Source organism: Narcine bancroftii, chromosome 5 (genome assembly GCF_036971445.1).
Source record: "Narcine bancroftii isolate sNarBan1 chromosome 5, sNarBan1.hap1, whole genome shotgun sequence".
Taxonomy (NCBI): Eukaryota; Metazoa; Chordata; class Chondrichthyes; order Torpediniformes; family Narcinidae; genus Narcine; species Narcine bancroftii.
The window spans coordinates 133204145-133225817 of record NC_091473.1 but is presented as its reverse complement, the minus strand read 5'-3'; the positions used below and the strand labels follow the sequence as shown (position 1 = coordinate 133225817).

At 44.4% G+C, this 21673-nt stretch overlaps 1 protein-coding gene across 3 annotated transcripts in view; it reads right to left on the bottom strand.

Annotated features, from left to right (window-relative positions):
• Window positions 1-21673, bottom strand: part of LOC138763981 (calcium-activated chloride channel regulator 1-like) — a 62655-nt gene that overhangs the window by 2362 nt on the left and 38620 nt on the right. For 2 of the 3 annotated variants that reach the window (XM_069939099.1, XM_069939097.1), the window contains exons 10-13: window positions 20678-20899; window positions 15175-15436; window positions 13176-13343; window positions 11562-11789 (exon numbers count right to left, since the gene is read on the bottom strand). In XM_069939099.1, coding sequence (XP_069795200.1) covers window positions 11562-11789; window positions 13176-13343; window positions 15175-15436; window positions 20678-20899 — 880 coding nt within the window. The remainder of the gene's footprint in view (window positions 1-11561; window positions 11790-13175; window positions 13344-15174; window positions 15437-20677; window positions 20900-21673) is intronic. The other variant, XM_069939098.1, reaches the window with a different exon arrangement.

The following is a 21673-nucleotide window of genomic DNA, read 5'->3' as shown; positions in this document are numbered from 1 at the left end:
CAAAACAACATATTTCATCACACATCCATGGCAATAAACCTGATTCAGGTTCAAAAAAAAGCATACACTTTACTTGGCCTCATGAAAAAAAGGGTAAAGAAGCGACATCAAACTTCATGAATCATAGGTTGAGTTTCACCGGCAGTATTCCCAGAGTCAGGCTTGGAGGAGAACATTAAGCCTTGGAACAGGATGCAGTCCATTCTTACCTTTGTAGCGTCTTCCAGCTTCTCTCCATTCCCTCCCATTTTGGGTTCAAGTTCATTAGAGTTTATTGCCACGTGTATTGACTTGCAGTGATAGATGTTGTTTTGCGAGCAGACCAGTAAACAACACATTCATAGCACAACAAATAAGGCACAACACAAAAGTGCAGAGTTGCAGAGAGAGATCAGTTGGTACGGAGTAGAGGGAATATCATTTTACAAGAACTAAGAAGATATGGGTTAAAAGTAAAAGCCAAAATGTTCAAACTGAACAGTATAGATAGCTTCACAGTCAATTTGTTGACATTTCTCTCTTTATTTACACTTCTCTCTTTGTATAAACATCTTTTCCTGAGTACAGTTCGTTGCACTACCCTTAGGTATAAATTCTGCTTGGCCCGCAGGAAAAAGAATCTCAGGGTTGTTTGTGATGTGATAATACATCTGAACTTTGCAGAGAGCGGTGAGAGTGTGGAACGTGTTACCAACTAACATGATGAATTTGGACTCAATTTTGACATTTAATAAAATTTTGGATAGGTACATGGATGGGAGAGATATGGTCTGGATGCAGGTCAATGGGATGAGGTGGAATAATAGTGTGGCACAGATTAGATGGGCTGAAGGGCCTGTTCCATGGTTCTATGGTTCTTTTTTAGAATTTGTTCAAGAATCTCATCGTGTCAGGAAAGAAACTATCCCTGGATCTGGTGAAGCGGATCCCCTACGCATGAATCTTCCTGATAGGAGGGAGTGCAGGGGTGGGATGTGTATTTTAATATGTTGAGTTGGCTGCTTTCCAAGGCAGCTGGAGTTGTAGATGAAGTTAATGATGGAAGGTTGGGGATGCCTTGTACGTTGGAGCTTGCCATGTTCATAATCTTCTGCATGAGCTTTATTGAATAATCAAAGCAACCAGACCCTTCATCATCCAGAGATCATTCATCCTTCTCCAGAAGCCTCTTCCCTCCTCGTCGCACTTTCCCAAGTAACTACAGGAGGTACAACACCTGCTCTTCCATTTCTCACCAGGCAGGGACCCAAACACTCCCTTCAGGTAAAGCAGTGATTCACTTCTTCCAAATCTAGTGCATTGTATCTGATGCTCACAATGTGGCCTCCTCCCCACTGTAGAATCCAAAAGCAAATTGAGTGACTGCTTTTCAAAAATCTGTATTCAATCCACAGAGGAAACCCAGTGCTTCCACTTGCCTGTGAGTTTAATTCTCCAACCCACTCCCATTCTGACTTAAATATCCATGGGGTTCTTCACTGCTCAATTAAATCCAACATGAACCTAAGGAATGGTATCTCATCTTCTGTCTGGACATGCTATGCCCTTTGGGCTCGATAATCAAATATCCCACCATTCAAAAAAAACATACTGGAGGGTGTAATTGGGTGCCATGGGCTCGTAGGCCAAAAGAGCCTGTTATCGTGCTGTATGTCTAAATTTACATTTTAACAGAATGTGCATGTTTGCATTTAAGTGATAATGTAATTTAGAGGATACAAAATACATTGATATAACCTCCTCATTCTAACAATCTTATACAGCTGTGGTGATATGTTTCCTCCATTGTATATAATTATTGTTGACTACTGTATATATGGAGCTGGCCCGCCCACTGTTCACTCATACCCTATGACTCCTCCCCTGAGGTCCTGGACCATAAAGATTGAGCCACCTCTCCCTTTCCTCCATTCCTGTACCTGGATCCGGGTCAGCAAGGTTCTTCTGTACATTAAAGCCTAACATTCCCTCAGCCTAGTCTTTGTAGTGCCTAACAATTTAATATATAGAAATCAACCCTCCGGTAATGGAGAAGCCGCTGCGCCCCGATCAGTTAGAAGTCGATCCCCAATCTCCAGGAGCGTCTGAACAGTACGAGCAGTGGATCAGCTGCTTCAGCAACTTCCTAGAGACCTGGTCGACTCTGATGAAAAGAATCTCAAAGTTCTGCAAGCTAGAGTTGGCCATGGAGCTTTCCAAGCCATCAGGAGCTGTGCTACTTACGCTGAGATGATGGCTGAGCTTCGAACCCTCTAAAAACCGAAGGCCAATGACGTGCACTCGCATTATCTCCTGGCTTCCCGAAAACAGCAGCCTGGTGAGTCAGCTGAAGAGTTCATTCATGTCCTGCTTCTGCTGGGGAGAGTCTGTAGGGGCAGTCCCACGACTTGTGTACCGGTGGCCCAGTGCGTCAAAGATCTGGTCTGGGATGCCTGTGTGTTGGTGTTGAGGTCCGACTACATAAGGCAGCATCTGCTCAAGGAAGACAAGTTGCCACTGAAGTGGGCCATACTGCTGGTAAGGACACTAGACTCGGCCCAGCGCCATGTGGAATCAATTGCGGGCAAAAGTGGGCCCTGTCAAGAGTTCCACCATCTTGGGAGATGGCCTTGGAGATGGCTGGCCCGATCATGGCAGCTGTAGTGACTGAACATCCGAAGTGCTATTTCTGCAGGCAGAAGAAGCACCCATGACAACTCTGCCCCACGAGGGGTGTCAGCTGCTCCGGCTGTGGAAATTATCTGCCAGAACCTCCCCATGGTGTATAACCATCAAGTGATCCCTGTCTACACTTCTGGTGTTGACTGCATGTGTGATGAGAGGAGCGCCATCTTACCTGCTGCCCTTGTCCTCTGCCTGGACTGCACAGTCACAGTCCGCTTTGCTGACATCACTTCTGCCTTCTTCCTCGACTTTGGCAGCCATGACTGTGTGGTCAACAAGGAAGCCATCATCTTGTGCATCAGGCTTCCCCGCCAACAAGGAAGATGACGATCCTGGCATCAATTCCATTGAACTAGGCCAGCCCTCATCCGATTGCCCACTCCATGATGCAGATCGAGGTGAATGGACAGTATGGAGAGCTTCATCCATCCTGACGTGGTCCGCGGACTCTCGCTTCCAGTCTGGCCGATGAACAGCCTCCATTTCATTATTGGCAGCAAAAGACCATCAGACTGATATTAGTGGGTACTCTGAGGTGTCTCTGACGGTGGGGGAGGAAGGTTACAATAACTTTTCCTTACTGGTCATGCTCCAGCTCTGCGCGCTGATCCTCCCTGGCCTCAACTTCCAGAGTCAGTTTAGGAGTGTGACGATAGTGTTCAGAGGCTCTCACCCGCCCCTCACAGTAAGCAACCCACAGCTCCCTGATCCCTCCCCCTGCCCCCAGCCCCCAGTCCCCAGCACTGGCCTGCAGCCTCATCACCCTTAGGGTGTCCCCTCTGTCATTATTTGCGAACCTGGCCCCGGAGTGCCGCCCCATAGCAACCAAGAACAGGCGTTGCAGCACCAAGAATATGGCGTTTATCCGGGCTGAGGTTCAGCGATTACTGTTGGAGGGGATCATCACACCTAGCTCCAGCCCCTGGAGAACCCAGATCATGGTGGTCAGGGGTGGGGGCAAGCCCTGGATGGTAATTGACTATAGTCAAACCATTAATCGCTTCACCCTTTCCCCAGATAGCCGACATGGTCAATACAATAAGGTCGCTCAATATCAGGTATTCTCAACCATTGACCAAAAGTTGGCCTATCACCTGCTTCCTCTCCACCCGAGTGACCGTATCTACACAGGCTTCAAGGCTAATGGCAAACTTTCTCATTTCCTTCGGGTACCTTTTGGCATTACCTACACCGTCTCCACGTTCCAGAGGGTGATGGACCGGATGGTGGAGGAGCATAACCTGGCAGTGACGTTTCCCTATTTAGATAATGTCACCATCTGCGGCCATGATCAACAGGACCATGACGCTTACCTTGCTAAATTTCTGGGGTCTGCAAAGTCCCTCAACCTCACATACAATAAAGACAAGTGTGTCTTTAATACTAATCACCTGCCTCTCCTTGGGTGTGTCGTGGCACATGGTGTCATTACCCTGGACCCCAACCGCATGGAGCTCACAGTGCCAAACACCCTGAAGGCACTGAAGAGGTGCCTGGGGCTGTTCTCCTACTATGCACAATGGGTGCCCAACTACGCCGATAAGGCCCATGCCTTCATTAGGATCACAACTTTCCAGTTATCGGAGGATCCTTTAAACTAGAATGGTTGGGGGAAGGGAGCAAAATAGTACAGAGCAGTAAGGAGAAGGTTAGAATTCAAACAAAGAAAGTTTGTAGTAAGTATTTGAATATGGATGGGAAGGTGATAGAGAAAGGAAATGCTCTGGAAGAAGATGAAGGGCAATTGGCAGGAAAAGGAAATAATGTTATTAAAGATGAGGGAAAACAGGGATTAAGAATTGGGAAATCTCTGAAATTCATATATTTTAATGCCAGGAGTATTGTAAAAAAGGTGTGGATTTAAACTTGGAAGTATGATGTGGTAGCGATTAGAGAGACATGGTTGCAGGAGGGATGTGATTGGCAGCTGAATATCCCTGGGTTTCATTGCTTTAGGTGTGATAGAGTCGGAGGGGCAAGAGGAGGTGGTGTTGCATTGCTTGTCAGGGAGAATATTACAGCGGTGCTTAGGCAGGATAGATTAGAGGGCTCGTCCACGGAGGCTATTTGGGTGGAACTGAAGAGTGGGAAAGGAGAGGTTACACTTATAGACCACCCGGAGGGGACCGAGACCTAGAGGAGCAAATCTGTAGGGAGATAGTGGTTATTTGTGACAAGCACAGGGTTGTAATTATGGGAGATTTTAATTTTCCACATATAGATTGGGAAACACATTCTGTGAAAGGGCTGGATGGGTTAGAGTTTGTGAAATGTGTGCAAGATAGTTTTTTACAACAATATGTAGAGGTGCCGACCAGAGAAGGAGCAGTGTTAGATCTACTGTTGGCAAATGGGATGGGTCAAGTGACGGAGGTTAGTGTTGGCGAGCACTTCGGGTCCAGTGATCACAATGCCATCAGCTTAAATGTCATTATGGAAAGAGATAAGTCAGGGCCAAGGGTTGAGGTTTTTGACTGGGGAAAAGCTAGATTTGAGGAGATGCGAAAGGACTTACAGGGTGTGCATTGGGACAATTTGTTTTTTAGGCAGGATGTAGTAGAGAGATGGAAGTCTTTTAAAGATCAGATTTTGAGAGTGCAAAAGCTTTATGTTCCTGTTAGGTTAAAAGGAGGGGCAAAAGGTTTGAGAGAGCCGTGGTTTTCAAGGAATTTTGGAAACTTGGTTCGAAGAAAAAGGGAGGCGTACGTTAGGTATAAGAAGCATGGAATTAAGGTGATGTTTGAAAAATACATTGAATGTAAGAGGAATCTTAAGAGAGGAATTAGGAAAGCTAAAAGAAGGTACGAGGAGACTATAGCAAGCAGGGTGAAAACTAATCCAAAAGGGTTCTACAAATATGTTAATGGTAAAAAGAAAGCGAGAGACAAAATTGGTCCCTTAGAGAATCAGAGCGGAAAACTGTGTGTGGAGCCTAGAGAAATGGGGGAGATATTGAACAGTTTCTTTTCTTCGGTATTCACCAAGGAGAAGGATATTGGGATACATGAGATAAAAAAAGCAAATTGGGTAAATATGGAGAATATAGTGATTTTGAAAGATGTGGTGTTAGGGCTTTTGAGGAATATAAAGGTGGATAAGTCTCCGGGACCAGACGGGATCTTCCCCAGGACATTGAGAGAAGTAAAGGAGGAAATAGCAGAGGCTCTGACGGTAATTTTCTAAATGTCATTAGAGATGGGGATAGTGCCGGAGGATTGGCGTATTGCGCATATGGTTCTGTTATTTAAAAAGGGTTCAAGGAAGAAGCCTGGCAATTATCGGCCTGTAAGTTTGACGTCTGTGGTAGATAAATTAATGGAGAAATTTTTTAGAGATAGTACTTATAAATATCTGGATAGACAGGGTCTGATCAGGAGCACTCAACACGGATTTGTGGGCGGAAGGTCCTGTTTGACCAATCTGATTGAATTTTTTGAAGAGGTGACTAGGAATGTGGATGAGGGTAGCACGGTGGATGTTGTCTATATGGACTTCAGTAAGGCCTTCGATAAGGTACCACATGGAAGGTTAGTTAGGAAGGTGCAGTCTTTAGGTATAAATTTTGAGATAGTCAAATGGATTGAACATTGGCTGAAAGGGAGAGGCCAGAGAGTGGTAGTGGAAAATTGTCTGTCAGGTTGGAGGCCGGTGACCAGTGGTGTGCCTCAGGGATCTGTATTGGGCCCATTGTTGTTTGTTATATACATTAATGATCTAGATGATGGGGTGGTGAATTGGATTAGTAAATATGCAGACGATACTAAGGATAGGTGGAATAGTGGATAATGAAGAAGGTTTTCAAGGATTGCAGAGGGATTTGGGCTGCTTAGAAAAGTGGGCTGAAAAATGGCAGATGGAATTTAATGCTGATAAGTGTGAGGTGCTTCATTTTGGTAAGAAGAATCAGAACAGGACATACGTAGTAAATGGGAGAGCATTGATGAATACAGAAGAGCAGAAGGATTTAGGAGTAATGGTACATCGTTCCCTGAAGGTAGAAATTCATGTGAATAGGGTGGTGAAGAAGGCTTTTAGTATGCTGGCCTTTATCAATCATTGCATGGAATATAGGAGTTGGGAAGTGATGTTGAGATTGTATAAGGCATTGGTGCGGCCTAATTTAGAGTTATGTGTGCAGTTCTGGTCGCCTAATTATAGGAAGGATATAAACAGAGTGGAGAGAGTGCAGAGAAGATTTACCAGAATGTTACCTGGGTTTAAGCATCTAGAGTACAGGGAGAGATTGGGCAGATTAGGTCTTTGTTCTTTGGAGCGTAGAAGGTTGAGAGGGGATTTGATAGAGGTATTTAAGATTATGAAAGGGATAGACAGAGTGGATGTGGATAGACTATTTCCGTTAAGAGTTGGAGAGATTGAAACAAGAGGACATGAGTTAAGAGTTAAGGGCAGAGGTTTAGAGGTAACATGAAGGGGAACTTCTTTACTCAGAGAGTGGTAGCGGAGTGGAACGAGCTTCCGGGAGAAATAGTGGCGGCAGTCAATTTTATTATTTAAGAAAAAGCTGGACAGGTATATGGATGAGAAGAAGGTGGAGGGTTATGGTCATTGTGCAGGTAGGTGGGACTAGAGAGGAGTGTTTGGTTTGGTGCGGACTAGAAGGGCCTAATGGCCTGTTTCCGTGCTGTAATTGTTATGTTATGTTATGTACATTCTATCAAATCCAAGGAGACATCACAAAGGCCATGTGGATGAATCCATCCCCTTCCAGGTGGAGAGCGATGCTGCCGACTTCACGCTGGCTCCAGGCCCTGAGACACGGTACAACTCTGTCGAGAAGGAGGCACAGGCGATTGTTGAGGCGGTGCGCCATTACTTGGCTGATAAAAGGTTTACCTTACTGACGGACCAGCGTGCCATCACCTTCATGTTCAATACGAAGCAGTGGGGTAAAATTAAAAATGACAAGATTCTCAGGTGGAGAATCAAGCTCTCCACCTACAACTATGATATCTTGTACTAGCTAGGTAAACTCAATGATCTGCCTGATGCCCTATCCCGGGAGGCATGTGCCAGCGTGCATCTCGACCATCTTCAAGCCTTAAATGATGCTCTTTGCCACCCTGGAGTTATGAGACTGTTCCACTTCATCAAGACTTGGGACCTCCCGTACTCTGTTGAGAATGTCAGGTCCATGATCAGATGCTGTCGGGTCTGCATTGAATGCAAGCTGCATTTCTATAGACCCGATAAGGCACACCTCATTAAGGCCACATGCCCATTTGAATGACTAAGAGTGGATTTCAAGGACCCCCTTCCCTCGTCCAACATGAACATTTATTTCCTGAACGTAATCGACAAGTACTCCTTTTGCCATTCCCTGTCCGGATATGACCTCGGCCACTGTGATAAAGGCACTACGCAGTATCTTCACTCTGTTCAGTACCCCGATTACATCCACAGTGATTGGGGGTCCTCATTCATGAGTGAAGATCTGCAGCAGTACTTTCTGGCCAGAGGCATAGCCACCGGTAGGACCACCAGCTATAACCCCAGAGGAAATGGCCAGGTGGAAAAGGAGAATGCCACCTTTTGGAAGGCTGTGCTCCTGGCCCTGAAGTCCAGGAAATAGCCAGTGTCTCGCTGGCAGGACGTCCTGCCAGAGGCATTACATGCCATCCGATCGCTCCTGTGCACTGCATGATCGCATGTTTGCCTTCCAAGGAACTCGGTGAGTGGGCCCCTCGATGCCCCCCGGTTGTTGAAGCCAGGTCCAGTCCTGCTCCGGAGACATGTGAGGGGCCATAAGACTGACCCGCTCGTCGAAGAAGTGGACCTCATCCATGCTAACTCTCAGTACGGTTTTGTGAGGTACCCCAACGGCCATGAAGACACAGTATCTGTCCAGGATCTGGCGCATGCCGGAGAGCCCTGGACCATCCCATACACCTCTGACCACCCTGCGATTCACACCACCCCACAATGGGACTCACTGTTAGGGGCAGACTCACCTGGGATACCAGCCCCCGCGGACCTCACTCCAACAGAGCTGGAGGGGCTGGCTCCTATCAGGACCCTGACCACCCCCTCAGTCCATTTCTGACATCACCCTCTCCACGTAGTCAGACAGTGACCCCGCCTTTAAACACCCGGCTGGTGGAAAAACAGACCACCCCCACCCCTTCTCCCCACAGGTCCCGTAGACAGAGGTCACTGGTGGGACTGTCTTGGCAATTATTTTTTGTTCAAAGGCCGAGGGGGGTTTTAAAAGGAGGGGTGAATGTGGTGATATGTTTCCTCCATTGTATATAGATATTGTTGACTACTGGATATATGAAGCTGGCCCACCCACTGATGACTCATTCCCTGTGACTCCTCCCTTGTGGTCCTGGGCATAAGGTCGAGCCACCTCTCCTTTCCCTCCATTCCTATACCTGGATCCGGGCCAGCAAGGTTCTTCTATATATTGAAGCCTATCATTCCCTCAGCCTAGTCTTTGTGTGGTACTAGTATTGCCTAACAACAACTTTGATTGCAACTCACCTAGTGATTACATGGTCAGTCAGCAACTACTGATACAGGTGCTCAATTTGTCTGCAGTTCTTTCTAAGCTGCCCCCAAATATTCCTGTCCAAAGAGAAAACTTATATCCTGGCACAACTGATTGATGCAAACATTTTCCTTCTGAAATTGTCATGAACTCCTCATAAATGTACGGATTTACTACTTTAATTGGTTCTACAGGTTCCAATGAAAGGTTGTTGTCAGGAGACATCTGGACTTACCAGAACCTTAAGAACTTCTTACAAATTTAGACATACAGGACGGTAACAGGCCATTTCAGCCCACAAGTCTGTGCTGACCAATTTATACGCAAATTACCCGACATCCCTGGTATGTTTCAAACAGTGGGAGGAAACTGGAGCCCCTGGAGAATAAAATGGAGCAGCAAAATGTGGGTCTGAATTGGGATATTGGCAAATGCCACTCTTGTTTCAGAGCTGGATGGTTATGAATGTAGGTCCCACACTTCATGAATACAAGGCCCTAAGGAAAGGGAAGGAGGGGGACATTCGATCCCTGTAGCCTGCACCATCATTCAACAGGATCTTCTACCTCAAACTCCATTTCCTTCTCAATTCCCACATCTAATTTTATACCATGAAATCATTTCATCGCCTCATGCAATATTTTACATTATTTGTGGTACAGCATGGTCTGGAGTTTTGTTCTTGGTTAGTCGGAGGATTGAGTTCAGGACCAGTGAGATGACATTGCAACTCTGTAAAACTCTGTTTGGACCACACTTGGAACATTGTATTCATTTCTGGTTGCCTCATTACAGAAAGAATGCAACTGCTTTGAGATCCTACCGAGCAAGGTTGACAGAGCTCGGGCCTTTCCCTTTGGAACTATTTACACAGAGAGTAGTGGGTACCAGGAACGCATTGCCGGGGGTCATGGTGGAAGATGGGACAATAGGGACCTTCAAAAGGCTCAGGGATGTCTGAAAAATAGAGGGTTGTGGGTGTGAGGTAGGGAAAGGTCAGATTGTTTTGGAGTAGATTTACATAGGTCAGCACACCATTGTGGGCCAAAGGGTCTGTACTGTGCTGTAATATTCTATGTTGTTGTGTTTTATATTGTAATAGTTGTAGTTTATATTTAGTTTTAATAGCTTTTTCAAAGTAATTCTGAATTATATTGCTCCTTGAGTCTTGACTCGTTTTAACCCATCCAGATGGATTAAAACCAAATTTGGATCTCAGTGATAATGACCTATGTGTGATTGTGATTTAGAATTGACCAGCATTTGAATTGATTCACAAATAGAGTAATATAGCCATAGAGCATGGAAACAGACCCTTTGGTGCAACCTGTCCACACCATTCAAATTGTCCACTAGATCGAGTTCGTTTTGCCTCCAACCTGCATCACTCCAAACATTTCTGACCAAATGTCTTTGAAGCCAGGCAATTGTACCCAAATCCACCTCCACCTCCCTGGCAGCTTATTCCATCTACCGACTACCCTGTGTGAAACAGTTGTCCCCAAATTCCTTTTAAACCTTTCCCCTTTCTCCTGAAAAGGACTGCCCCGATACCATGAGAGGAATGTCTGTGCTATTGTAACCCCACTGTTTTTGCACGATGGTAACTGCAAATATTTATTATCCATCTTTTGTAATTTGTATGTTGTTGAATATATAGGACAATAAATATTCTCGATCTTTTCATCATTACCGAATATATGCATGTAATAGTTGACTTTTGGGGGTTAATTTTTGGGGTCAAATTTGGGGGGTAAACTGTTAAACTAATACTACTTTTGACCACAGTATGTATTTGCATCATTCAAGTATTGGGAGGTCGGATGGCCGGGACTGAGTGGTAAGTCCACATCGGGGTGTCAGAAGCTCATTTCGATGGGCGGCCGGGAACAAAAATAGGGGGTTTAACTTTTACATGGGATATGTGGAAAACATGCGATTTTTGGGACATAAAAGGGGGTCGACTTTTATACGGGATTGACTATTACATGAGTATATATGGTATCTATGGCCTCTAGTTTCTGACTGAAAGACTGTCACCCTTCATTTTATCCATGACCCTCACAGCTCCACAGGATCACCCTTCAGCCTCCTATACTCCATCAATTATCTCCTTATAACCTCCAATCCTGGGAACATCTTTGTTTCTGCATCCTTTCCAGCTTAATGACACCATTCCTCTAGGTGGGAATCAGAACTGCACACAGTGCTCCATGTGTAGTCTCACCAATGACTTGTGCAGTTGTGACATGTCTCCCCTCCTCATTGCCCTGACTAATGAAGGCAAACGAGCCAAAAACATTGTCTACACTAATTGATACACTCAGTGAAATATGCACCTTGTACCCTTGAAAAAATATTCCTCAGATGCATTTTAAACCACAATTACCTGATCCTTGATCATAGTCGCCTCCTGGTGCCGTCCATTCCAGGTCAATTTTATTTTCGATTAATGCTGATTGCAGGTCTCTGATTTGACTTGGTGGAAAGTCGATAACAGGAGTCCCAACAGGAAGTGAAATTGCTCCTCCAGCTTGAACCCTGATGAAGTCCCATAATGCACCAGGGAAATCTTCCTCATTATCCTCATTTATGAATTCATTGAGCTTAATATGTCCTAAATGGGAAAAAATGCACCATTTGAATCCCTGTTTCCTGGGCCAAGTCATCTCAATCCTACAGCCAAGGCTCTTACAGTAGAGCATAGAATAGAAAAGCAAAGTCACAGGCCATTCGGCCCATGATGAACATGATGCCCAAATTAAATTAAAACTCTGCTACTTGGACATAATACTGGGAACACTAACCTTCATGTGTCTGTCTACGAACCTCTTAAATGTAACTGTTATATCTGCTTCCTCACTACCCTTGGCAGCCTGCTCAAGGCACCCACCACTGTCTGCGTAAAATGAACTTGCCCTGCTCATCTCCTTTAAACTTGCCCTCACGTGCCTCATTTTAGAGGCATGTCCTCCTGCATGTGTCTGTCTACACCAGTGGTTTTCAACCTTTCAAATAGTCTTGAGGCATGGGATTCATGGAACCTTGGCTGTGTGGATTCAAAATTGGCTTGCCTGTGGAAAGAATTCTGTCTGGAGGTCGGTGACTAATGGAGTTCTGCAGGGATCTGTTCTTGGTCTCCTCCTCTTTGTGATTTTTTTAAAATGACTTGGATGAAGAAGCGGAAGGATGGGTGAGTAATTTTGTGGATAATACAGAGGTTGGTGGAGTTGGGGATATTGTTAAGATTGTTGTCGGTCACAAAGTGAAACAGAGAACATGCAGAATTGGGTGAAAAAGTGGCAGAAGGATTTCAATCTGGAAAAGTGTGAGGTGATGCATTTTGGAAGGTCAAAGCAGAAGGCTGAGTGCAGGGTTAATGATTGGATACTAAACAGTGTGGAAGGACAGAGGGAACTTGGGGTCCAAATCCATACATCTCTCAGGGTCACTGTGCCCCTTTATAAGATTGTTAAGAAAGCCTAAGGGATTTATCAGTTGGGGGATTGAGTTCAAGAGTCGAGAGGTCATGTTGCAACTCTACAAATCTCTGGTGACAACACACTTTTTTTTCTCACTCACATACACCTTAAGTAATCTCTTACCAACTACAGAGCACCTATGGCACCTATGGAAATGAGAAGGAAATGGTGTTTGAGGTAGAAGATGCTGTTAAATGATGGAGCAGGCTACAGGGATCGAATGCCCTCCTCCTGTCCCCCCCTTCCCTATTTGCCAATATCCCAATTAAGCCCCACATTTTCTGCTCCATTTTATTCTCCTTGCAAGATCTGCAACAAAAAAATAACAAGCTTTGATCGCCATTGCCTTGGCCCTTGGCATTGACCCTTGTGTGAATGCCAGCACTACTGTTCAACTTGAGGATTGAAATGAGGTGCAAGGACTGATGTCACTGCCATAACAACTGAAAGAACTTTCCTGATATTAAATCATCTTCCATTACAAGAACAATTCCACACTGGTACTGCTAAAGACCTGTTACCATTTTCTGAGTATCCTGGAAGGCACATGCCCTGTCCCCTTTTTCTGACTGTAATCCTTGTAGTCCCTTCAATTCCTTGTACACGCACTTTAACACTGTATCTTCCACTTCCATGAAAATTGAGGAAATATTTCGAGTAAATCCCATCGTTCCTGACAATATCAGCACCTAAATGGAAGCAAGGGTAAAGGAAAATGAAACAAATGCAGATTTTGGAAATCTGAATAAAGGAAAGTTAAATTACTGTAGATCTTTGGTGCGAGGAATGTTAATATTGCACTAAGATTAGTGCACGCTCCAGACATATAAAGGAAGTTATTAATCTCAGATTTGTGATGCTTTACTACTGGTATACAGAGATGGGACTGAGGAACAGGATTGGTTTCAGCACCTCTTGGTTCACAAAGTATCTTTCAAACACTTGAACTTCCCCTTGCTGCACTAATTATGGACTAAGTCACTTTTTTTATGCACCAGGATTGCTCAAAATATTTATTATCTCTTTTATGTATTTATTGTCTCTTAATTTAATTCAATTAGTTGACTATTATAGTTTTAAAATGTAAATATACAGCATGGTCATGGGCCCTTTCGACCCTCTAGCCTGAGCTGCCAATTACACCCAATTGATCTACAACCTTTGTATGTTGTTGAACAGTGGGACAATTCCTGCATACATGGGGAGCAGGTACCAATTCCTTACAGACAGTGCCGGATTCAAACCTGAATGGCTGGCATTGAAATAGTGTCGCGTTAACCATCGGTTGGAGCAGGCAAGAATTTTGTTGCCTGTGTACATTGTACAGTTTGTACGACCATAAACTCGTCGTCATTATTTACGTAACTTCATTTGGATATTTAATAAATGATTGCAATTGGCGACATAATCAATAAATTTGTAGATAGGTAAAAGGTCATTGACAAATAAATCTCAGGATGGATGAGTCTGCAGCAGATTGTAAGCTTGAAGAAACCCGCTACTGTCAAGAAGGAGGTACAGGAGCATCAAAAGCAGGACAGCCGGGCTGGGAAATAGCTTCTTCCCACAGGTGATGAACAGTATCCTGTAACCAAGGAAATAAATACTACATATTTATATCTAATTATTTTCAAATCTAAGTGATTACTGTATGCTGTGCATTGTGTGTGTATGTCCCATGGTCTGGAGACACACTGTTTTGTCTGCTTGTCTTTGTCCAGTCAGTGATAATAAACGTGAACTTCAACCTCATCTAATGACACGTGAGAAACAGCATATGCAGGAACCTGGAGCAAAATAACAAATCGGAGGAACTCAGTGGGTCGAGCAGCATCAGTGAGAGATAAAGAAGGGTTGGAAACGCCTTGACGAAGGGTCCTGACTTGAAATATTGCCCAGCATTTTTCTCCCAGTGATGGTGCTCGACCCACTGGGTCCACGAGCAGAACGTTCTATGTTTAAAACCCATCTCATTAACACGGTCGGGCATCATTATCATAAGTTGCTTATTGTTCTTCTTTTCTCCTGTTTGGTTCCATTGACTTGAATGACCAGGAGGTGGGGTTTGTGGAGATTATGGGACAAAAATGGAACATCCTCTCCACTACCCATGAATACAGAAAGGAACCAGATCTCACTGATCCAGCTTCAGAAAACTCTCTGCAAAAATGTTATTTTTTTATTCATTTACTTCAGATCTGATACTCACTTCCACTCGTTTTCAGGGTGTTAAGCCTTATATTAGTGTTTCCTTACAGAATTGCAACCTAGGAATTCCCAAAGTATCTCAAGTCACCGTCTTTCAGTCTGACCAAAGAATTATAGAGTCAAGGGCATGTTCTGGCATCAGGGTTTGCAATCGGTTTAGAATCTTTCAATTCCAACTCCTCTCATGAATCCCTTCATTATTATCTTTCATGTACTTTTTATTGAAAGGAAGCTCAGTTTTTATAAATCTACTTCTTTGACATATACAAGAGAGCCTCGTTCTTATTCACAGGCACATTTAAGATATCCTACCTAAACCATCATCAGAAAGTTTCAGTTCAATTGGAAGACCACTAGGACGTTCAATAATAGCTGTCACATTGGCATTCAGGACTGGGAGAAATCCTTGACTAACTTCCACATTGGAAATCATCGGGCTAGTGGAATCCCTTCTGTTGAAGTACCCATTAACTTTGATCGGTGGAATTTGTGCATCTGCTGGACGGGATGTTACGATGACCGTTATAACCTGTTTTCTTCCAGGATTCCAGATGCTGTAGATCCAAGTTCCAATCTAGGAAACAAAGAGTCAATGTCATAGAGGAGCCTCCTTGATGATGCGTTCTTTATATTCCAGCAGAGCCTACATGTTATTTGATATCCATGTCAACTGAACTGATCTCATTCATGACTCTTAAATTAAACTTTGTCATTCTCTGGGCTTGGCAGGAATGGCAGTATACTTAGTTCCGATTGATATCCAACTGTCACTGGAAATGTTCATTGTGAGATCAGGTGTATTTTGGAATACCTTTCATGGGTGAATACCCATGGCTGTCATTGGGGTGGAATCAATGTAGGCGTTCCACAGCTAACCTTCAAGGCACTATCACTGATAACCTTTGTAGTGTGGAAATGGCAAGAGAAGAAACCATTACTTCCTTTATCAATTTTTCAGTGATTTTCAACCTTTCTTGGTCTAAGACCCAAGCCTAACACACCATGGCCCACTAGTGGTAATGACTGAGCAATATTGTTAAGTCAAAGGTAGCTCTGTAAGAAAGTCATCTTTATCTAATTTAAAGTATTTTATTGAACAATTTTAAAGTCCCACATGGAAACTCGCCATGGCTCACTGGTTGAGAACCACTGATTTAGTGCCTCTGGGCATTGCTGGCAAGAGCAGTATTAACTTTCTGTCCCTGAGTGCCCTTGTAAAGGTAGCGGTGAGCTGTTTTTGGACCTGTTTAAATGGTAGAGAATGTTGAGCGTAGTTTTAGGTAACACAGCTAGTGTAGCAGTCAGTGTACTGCTGTGGTAGAGACAGCGACCAGGTGATGTGTGTGGAGAAAACATGGCCTCCCTGCCTGTTAGGTATGTGATAGTGCAGGTGATCACGTGTCCTCCCATTTGAAACTTATTTGGAAATCACATCACCTGTCAATCAAGGTTGGACTCCAGCCATCCATTAGTGCACACCTTACCATAGGCTAATTTAATTCACCTTGAGTCATTATTGGTAGAAGCACATTAGCAGTGTATATAACGCCAATGCACAGCACATTTTCTCTCTCTCTCAGCCTTGTTGATATCGCTGGAAGTCTAGCAGGTAAGGTGTGCACTACACTGGAGCTGAGCCATAGTATTGCGATAGATCAATACTTGCAGGGAGCTGCACCGCTGTCGATCAGGGAACTGGGTGTATGTAAGAGTCGCTGTTTCTAGTGTGTGTACCTGTGTGAACAGGTTGAGTATAGATTCATTATTGTCGAGTCCAACCAAAGTCCAAGATGTATGTCTACTTTGGCATTTTAGTGAAATAGTGATTGAGTAACATTTAACATTCTCTCCTGTTTGTCTCCTATGTGTTAATTAAAATTACTTGTGCTTGTAACACTTGTGTCCAGACTGGTCTCTCTGTGAACCCGTCGAACCTGATATTCTTCCCAACATGACACCAGGGTTAGAATCTGGTGCTGTCTTTAAGGAGTTTGTACATTCTCTCTGTGTTCCACAAGGGTTTCCTACAGGTGCTCCGGTTTCCTTCCACCCTTCAAAACGTTTTGGTCAATTGGGTGTAATTGGGCGACATGGGCTCTTGGGCCGAGAATGTTGTGTGTCTAAATTTAAAGTAAAATTTAAAAATTTAAGATTGAAAAAGAATGCCAATATTTAGACCCAGTGACGAAGGAAGTATTTCCAAGTCAGCACAATGTGTGACATGAGTGGGAAGGGATAGGAAACTGAAGTGTTGTAATGAACTTTCTGCCCTTAATATCAATGAAAACAAAAAATGGTGGGAACATTCAACAGGAGAGACACCATCTGTTGAAAGACCAACACAGTTCGTCGTTCAGGTCAAAGGCCCTTCACTAGAGATCTTCTTCTTGGAGATACATGTTTCAGGAGTGAAGGACAGGGAACTGGGTGTATTGGCAAGTATCTGAAGTGTGTTTTGTTGATAGTCCGTTGTGAATCAGTGGTGGAGGAAACAAATTCACTGGAATCAAACTGAAGATCTCAAAGGCTTTGCCAAGGAAGTCCCTCATGGGTAACCTGATGATTCTCAAGCAATAGGTGCTGCACAGTATCCACTGACCCTTTTGTGACATGATGCCCATTTATTTCTTAGCTTTCTCCACCAGAAACCACTGAGGTTGGTTTAATGAGAATGACCAGGAGATCCAGGATCTAGATAATTTCAAATGCATGGCCATGCACTTTGGTGGAAGGAATAAAAGGGCAGAATATTCAAAGTTCAGAGGTGCAAAGGGACTTGGGAGCCCTCATGCAGGATACCCTCAATATTATCCTTCCCATTGAGTCGGTGATGAAGAAGGTAAATACAATGTTGGCATTCATATTTAGAGGCAGAGGATAGAAGAGAAAGGATGCGATGGAAGAGGCTCTATGAGGCACTGGTGAGGCCTCAGAGAGTCTGGGATACAGTTTTGGGCTCCTTATTTCTGAATCCACTGAAATGGATGGCAAGCGAGGATGGGAAGAATGTGAAGGAACGTTTAGGGCAGCGGATTGGATGCCAATACAGATGGCCATTTCATTCAGTTCTTGACTGTTATTGGTGCTACATTCATCCAAGCCAGCAAGGAAGTTTTCCCTCATCTCCTGACTTGTACCTTGCAGATGGTGAAAAGGCTTCAGGGCACTGTTCCCTCTGAGCTGTGCACGTGTGCATGCCACACACTTTGCAACCGGAGCACAAAAGAAATTCAGGTGCACACAATATAGTTCAAAGTTTAGAATATAATCTTAACTCAATACATTATTTTGTAGAATGCAATCATATCCAGCTCCCTCAAAAGCCCCTAAGGCTAGAGCTGGATGAGGTCCTCACCCAGTATGAAACATATAAGGCAATCGAACAACTGAAAAGTGACAAAGCAGCAGGTATGGATGGAATCCCCCCAGAGGTCTGGAAGGCTGGCGGCAAAACTCTGCATGTCAAACTGCTTGAGTTTTTCAAGCTTTGTTGGGACCAGGGAAAACTGCCTCAGGACCTTCGTGATGCCATCATCATCACCCTGTACAAAAACAAAGGCGAGAAATCAGACTGCTCAAACTACAGGGGAGTCACGCTGCTCTCCATTGCTGGCAAAATCTTCGCTAGGATTCTACTAAATAGAATAATACCTAGTGTCGCCGAGAATATTCTCCCAGAATCACAGTGCGGCTTTCGCGCAAACAGAGGAACTACTGACATGGTCTTTGCCCTCAGACAGCTCCAAGGAAAGTGCAGAGAACAAAACAAAGGACTCTACATCACCTTTGTTGACCTCACCAAAGCCTTCGACACCGTGAGCAGGAAAGGGCTTTGGCAAATACTAGAGCGCATCGGATGTCCCCCAAAGTTCCTCAACATGATTATCCAACTGCACGAAAACCAACAAGGTCGGGTCAGATACAGCAATGAGCTCTCTGAACCCTTCTCCATTAACAATGGCGTGAAGCAAGGCTGTGTTCTTGCACCAACCCTCTTTTCAATCTTCTTCAGCATGATGCTGAACCAAGCCATGAAAGACCTAAACAATGAAGACGCTGTTTACATCCGGTACCGCACGGATGGCAGCCTCTTCAATCTGAGGCGCCTGCAAGCTCACACCAAGACACAAGAGAAACTTGTCCGTGAACTACTCTTTGCAGACGATGCCGCTTTAGTTGCCCATTCAGAGCCAGCTCTTCAGCGCTTGACGTCCTGCTTTGCGGAAACTGCCAAAATGTTTGGCCTGGAAGTCAGCCTGAAAAAAACTGAGGTCCTCCATCAGCCAGCTCCCCACCATGACTACCAGCCCCCCCACATCTCCATCGGGCACACAAAACTCAAAACGGTCAACCAGTTTACCTATCTCGGCTGCACCATTTCATCAGATGCAAGGATCGACAATGAGATAGACAACAGACTCGCCAAGGCAAATAGCGCCTTTGGAAGACTACACAAAAGAGTCTGGAAAAACAACCAACTGAAAAACCTCACAAAGATAAGCGTATACAGAACCGTTGTCATACCCACACTCCTGTTCGGCTCCGAATCATGGGTCCTCTACCGGCATCACCTATGGCTCCTAGAACACTTCCACCAGCGTTGTCTCCGCTCCATCCTCAACATCCATTGGAGCGCTTTCATCCCTAACGTCGAAGTACTCGAGATGGCAGAGGTCGACAGCATCGAGTCCACGCTGCTGAAGATCCAGCTGCGCTGGGTGGGTCACATCTCCAGAATGGAGGACCATCGCCTTCCCAAGATCGTGTTATATGGCGAGCTCTCCACTGGCCACCGTGACAGAGGTGCACCAAAGAAAAGGTACAAGGACTGCCTAAAGAAATCTCTTGGTGCCTGCCACATTGACCACTGCCAGTGGGCTGATATCGCCTCAAACCGTGCATCTTGGCGCCTCACAGTTTGGCAGGCAGCAACCTTCTTTGAAGAAGACCACAGAGCCCACCTCACTGACAAAAGACAAAGGAGGAAAAACCCAACACCCAACCCCAACCAACCAATTTTCCCCTGCAGCCGCTGCAACCGTGTCTGCCTGTCCCGCATCGGACTTGTCAGCCACAAACGAGCCTGCAGCAGACGTGGACTTTTACCCCCTCCATAAATCTTCGTCCGCGAAGCCAAGCCAAAGAAACAAAAAGAATCATATTTATATTCAAACATGCCAATAGAGTTTTATTAGCTATGAGCAATAGGCTGTGCCAAAATGATCTTGAAACAATTTCAAGTTTACATTTGCACAAGCATTCAGAGAGCACATACTTATGTCACAGGAAAAGATTTTGCACAACGTAAGATTTTTCTGCACACTGACGACTAAAAATTAGAGGGAACATTGCTTCAGGCTGTCAGGACTTAACAGTTACCGTAGTGGTTAGTGCAATACCATTACACGTCCAGTGACCTGGATTCAAATTTGACTGTCTGTAAGGAGTTTGTACGTTCTCCCCATTTCTGTGTTGATTTCCTGTGGGTGCTCCAGTTTCATCCCACCCTTCAAAAATGATTGGGGTTGTAGCTTAATTGGTGTACCTGAGGGGCATGGTCTTTTGGGATGGAAGGATCTGTTACCGTGCTGTACATTTAAAAACAGTCTGCTATGCAGAATGGAGACAAATCTGTACAGAGAATGGATGAGAACGTGCTTTGGAAAAGCAGCCAGAGAAAAAGGCTTTGTGCAAGAGCTGGGCAACTGAAGCAAAACCATAGAAGGCCGATAATACACAACAGGTCAGGTAGTTCACGTGAAGAAAGAAATTACATTAACATTTGGGTTATCACAGCAAATATTTTGACCCATACCTCTGCAGTGCCATTAATCTTAAGGCGTCCTGACCGTACAGTCTGATCCATCTGAAAGTTGGCATTATTGTAAACCTTTCCGTGAGGGTCAAGCACAGATATTATTGGAGTCTGTGCCTCCCAATTCACCACAAAAAATGTGTCATTTCCAATGCTCTTATCGATAACAACTGTACCATTATACCAGCTGTTGTGCTCAATGCTCATTCCGGAACTTTCAACCTTGGAGAAAATAAATACAATTGTTATTTTTACTACAATACAGACAGGTAGTGAAAGTATAAAGGGAAGATAGTTCCCTGAAGGTATAGGCTCTAGCTAAGTCACTAGAAGAACTTCAAAACATTGTGGCTGAGTTACAGGTAAGAAAGGAGAAATAGCTAATAGTAAACAGATGATCCAGTTTGTGAAATATGATTGAAGATGATTAAACTCGCACTAAACTCGCACCATTTTGTGAAAGGGAAGGAATGCAAAGAATGTAGATGAGAGCTTGAAAACAGATAATACTAGCTAGTAGGCCTCGTTATCAGGAGCCCCAAGGATGCAAGGATCTGGTTCAGGCTGGTACAGTGTCCTAAGGTAGTCTATAGCTTGTATTGCGCTTGCTTAATAGAGACATGAATATTAACTTAGATGCTCCTAAGGAGGGAATGAACTAATTACCATAACATGAGATGTATGAAGAGGGAGGAACTGAGTGATACCTGTATTGATGGAAGGAAAAAGGAGAATGTTGTAATGTATTGGGATTCTGATTGGAAGAAGGTAAATGAAGGTGGGGTGATGTTGAGCACGGGACTGTACAAAAGAGTGATGATTCTGAACCTCCGGTGTGTCTCCAGACCAGGGACACCCGACTCTGCAGACTCGAAATAAAGCTGAACCTGTTCTCCAAGTCTTTGTCTCCAGAGTAGTGATTGTGAACACTTTATATTTCACACAGTTAAACAAGGAAATCTGCAGATACTGGAGTCAAGTGCAATATATGAATGT